This window comes from Monopterus albus, unplaced genomic scaffold, assembly GCF_001952655.1.
Source record: "Monopterus albus unplaced genomic scaffold, M_albus_1.0 scaffold188.1, whole genome shotgun sequence".
In the NCBI taxonomy this organism is placed as follows: domain Eukaryota; kingdom Metazoa; phylum Chordata; class Actinopteri; order Synbranchiformes; family Synbranchidae; genus Monopterus; species Monopterus albus.
In genome coordinates, this window is record NW_018128068.1 from 600,646 (window position 1) to 603,116 (window position 2,471).

Consider the following 2,471-nt stretch of genomic DNA (forward strand, 5'->3'; position numbering starts at 1 on the left):
GATGAAGACTGTGCCAAATCACAAATGGCTGTAGCTAAAAATACAGCTGCCGTTTTCTTTTATGGACTTGGTCTGCTGACCTTTCCATGGTGTCCCTGATTTACATCAGATGTTTAGGACTTACCTGTTGTGAGATGGAAAAGCCAATTATTATGTCTCCCTCTGGAACTTCCCAGGATACAGTTACCGAGTCGGCCCGCAGGTGCATGACAGAGACATTGACAGGAGCTGGTGGCCGGTCTGAAGAGAAGGAAACAGACGGAGATGGGTCTGTTATTCCACCCACTAGATATCGAATTATCCATCCCATCTGTGCACACACTGTGCCTGGAATGTCTAGTTGGCACTAACTCACCACAGGTGTTGTTGATTCTAGCTACGGTATACTGTCAAAGTACGGTTGGTAAGATTTGTGCACATATTAGCAAGTGGCATTTGAAAATTACAGGGATGTGATCAGGGAGTGAAGGCTACACGGGGACCTGAGGATGTAAAGCACACACCTCATGCCGTTTCCACAGTCTCAGTTTAGCCCTCAGTATCACCTCGGGTGAGCTGTATGTGTCAGTGTGGTGAGCTGTTCTCATGGTGAACAAATTATGTTCACCCTCGTGTTGTTTTGTAGTGAGGGGCTGCTAACTAACAATCATTTTCAGTAGTGATCCATACAACTGATGCCTTTCCCGAGGTAACGATATACTGTAAAAAAAAAAATTTTCAAGGCAACAATTTAATTTAAGTTTTGAGTTTATCCAACATAGAATTTTTACTTCTGTTAATGTACTCCAAGTTAGAGTAACACAGTTGACATTATAACAACTCAGAATTTTTCCTGCAGCCAATTTATGCAAAGTTAAAATAATTCAAATCTGTGAGCTGTGTCCCTTCAAAGTTTGTAATGAACCACAGAGTAAAATTCAGCTTTATCATGACTCACTTATTCAGTGAAGTAGCAGACAAGTCTGATTTGTTACCCACTGTGATTTTTTTTCCATGAATTACTGATAATTTAAGTTTCTCAGTCCTACCAACTTATAACTGTTATTTATGCCAGAATATAAGTTGCAGTTTTTACAGTGTACAGATGATTTAGAGCGTCTAGTCAATCTTATCTTCGATTCTTTAGACAGTGAAAAGTGACCAGAAACCCATGTAAGCACAGGGAGAACTTTGAAACTCCACACAGAAAAGCTATTTTATTTATTTTCTTGTTAATCATTTCACCTCTAGGTTGGAGATTTCATTTTATACCTGCATTTCTATGCTGTACGTAAGTTTATCTCTAGATAAAAGCCATACCCCGCAAGCATAGTGGTGTCATTAAAACATTTCACTGCCATTGTAACTGGATTACTTAAATTGAATGCTGGTGATATTAAAATAAAATCTCCTGGCATAAACATGAAGGTTATAGTTCTGTCCCCAGAGACACAGGATGCAACGTGTAGGGTTGCAAACACAGCAGCTTTCAAAAGCAGTCTCAGATAAAATTATTAACGCTCCGTTATAACAGTGCAGCACTGATGACAGCATATTACTTCTGTTTATCAACTCCTACACACTAAACACCACACAACTGATGAACCTAGAGAAATTCTAACAATCACAGATATGTACAGTATCACTTTTTCACAGGTGTCCCCCCCCCCTCCAAAAAGCCTAGTGTCAACCTGACAGTGTCCTTTTTAAAGCAACCACTGTGTCCATTTTACATCCACTTCCCTCACACAGAGTTATGTTTCTTCATCCTGCCACTTTGTAGCCATCCATCATTATTTAGTTGTTGGTGGACAACACTGATTGTAAAGTGGGTACAAAAGCCCGGGAAGCAAAAGGTGATACAAACAGAGGGTGACAGATCCAATAGAGGAGCCTGTTCAGGTTTACAGTCTCCAAGAAAGCACTTGGGTCAGATGGATAGGTAAAATGGGATTGGCTCGGCAGAAGGGAACCTGGAGGTTGTTAATGTGGCCTAAAGGGCTTCGTGTGTTGTCACGCAAAGTAATTGATGCAATGTGGAGAGGTTGGAGTGATCCTGCGCTGTCTATTTGAAAAATGCCAAAAAAAAGAATAGTTTCTTATGGGGGTGGCATCAGAGAACACAATACAGATATACAGTGGGTACGGAAAGTTTTCAGACCCCCTTAAATTTTTCACTCTTTGTTATATTGCAGCCATATGCTAAAATCATTTAAGTTCATTTTTTCCTCATTAATGTACACACAGCACCCCATATTGACAGAAAAACACAGAATGTTTGACATTTTTGCAGATTTATTAAAAAAGAAAAACTGAAATATCACATGGTCATAAGTATTCAGACCCTTTGCTGTGACACTCATATATTTAACTTAGGCTCTGTCCATTTCATCTGATCATCCCTGAGATGGTTCTACACCTTCATTTGAGTCCAGCGGTGTTTGATTATACTGATTGGACGTGATTAGGAAAGCCACACACCTGTCTATACA

General features: G+C 39.9%; 1 protein-coding gene across 1 annotated transcript in view; it reads right to left on the reverse strand.

Moving 5' to 3' along the window:
* The window catches only part of fndc4a (fibronectin type III domain containing 4a), a 22,969-nt gene that overhangs the window by 12,660 nt on the left and 7,838 nt on the right, over positions 1 to 2,471 (reverse strand). Inside the window, exon 2 of the mRNA XM_020617337.1 lies at positions 125 to 240. Coding sequence (XP_020472993.1) covers positions 125 to 240 — 116 coding nt within the window. The remainder of the gene's footprint in view (positions 1 to 124; positions 241 to 2,471) is intronic.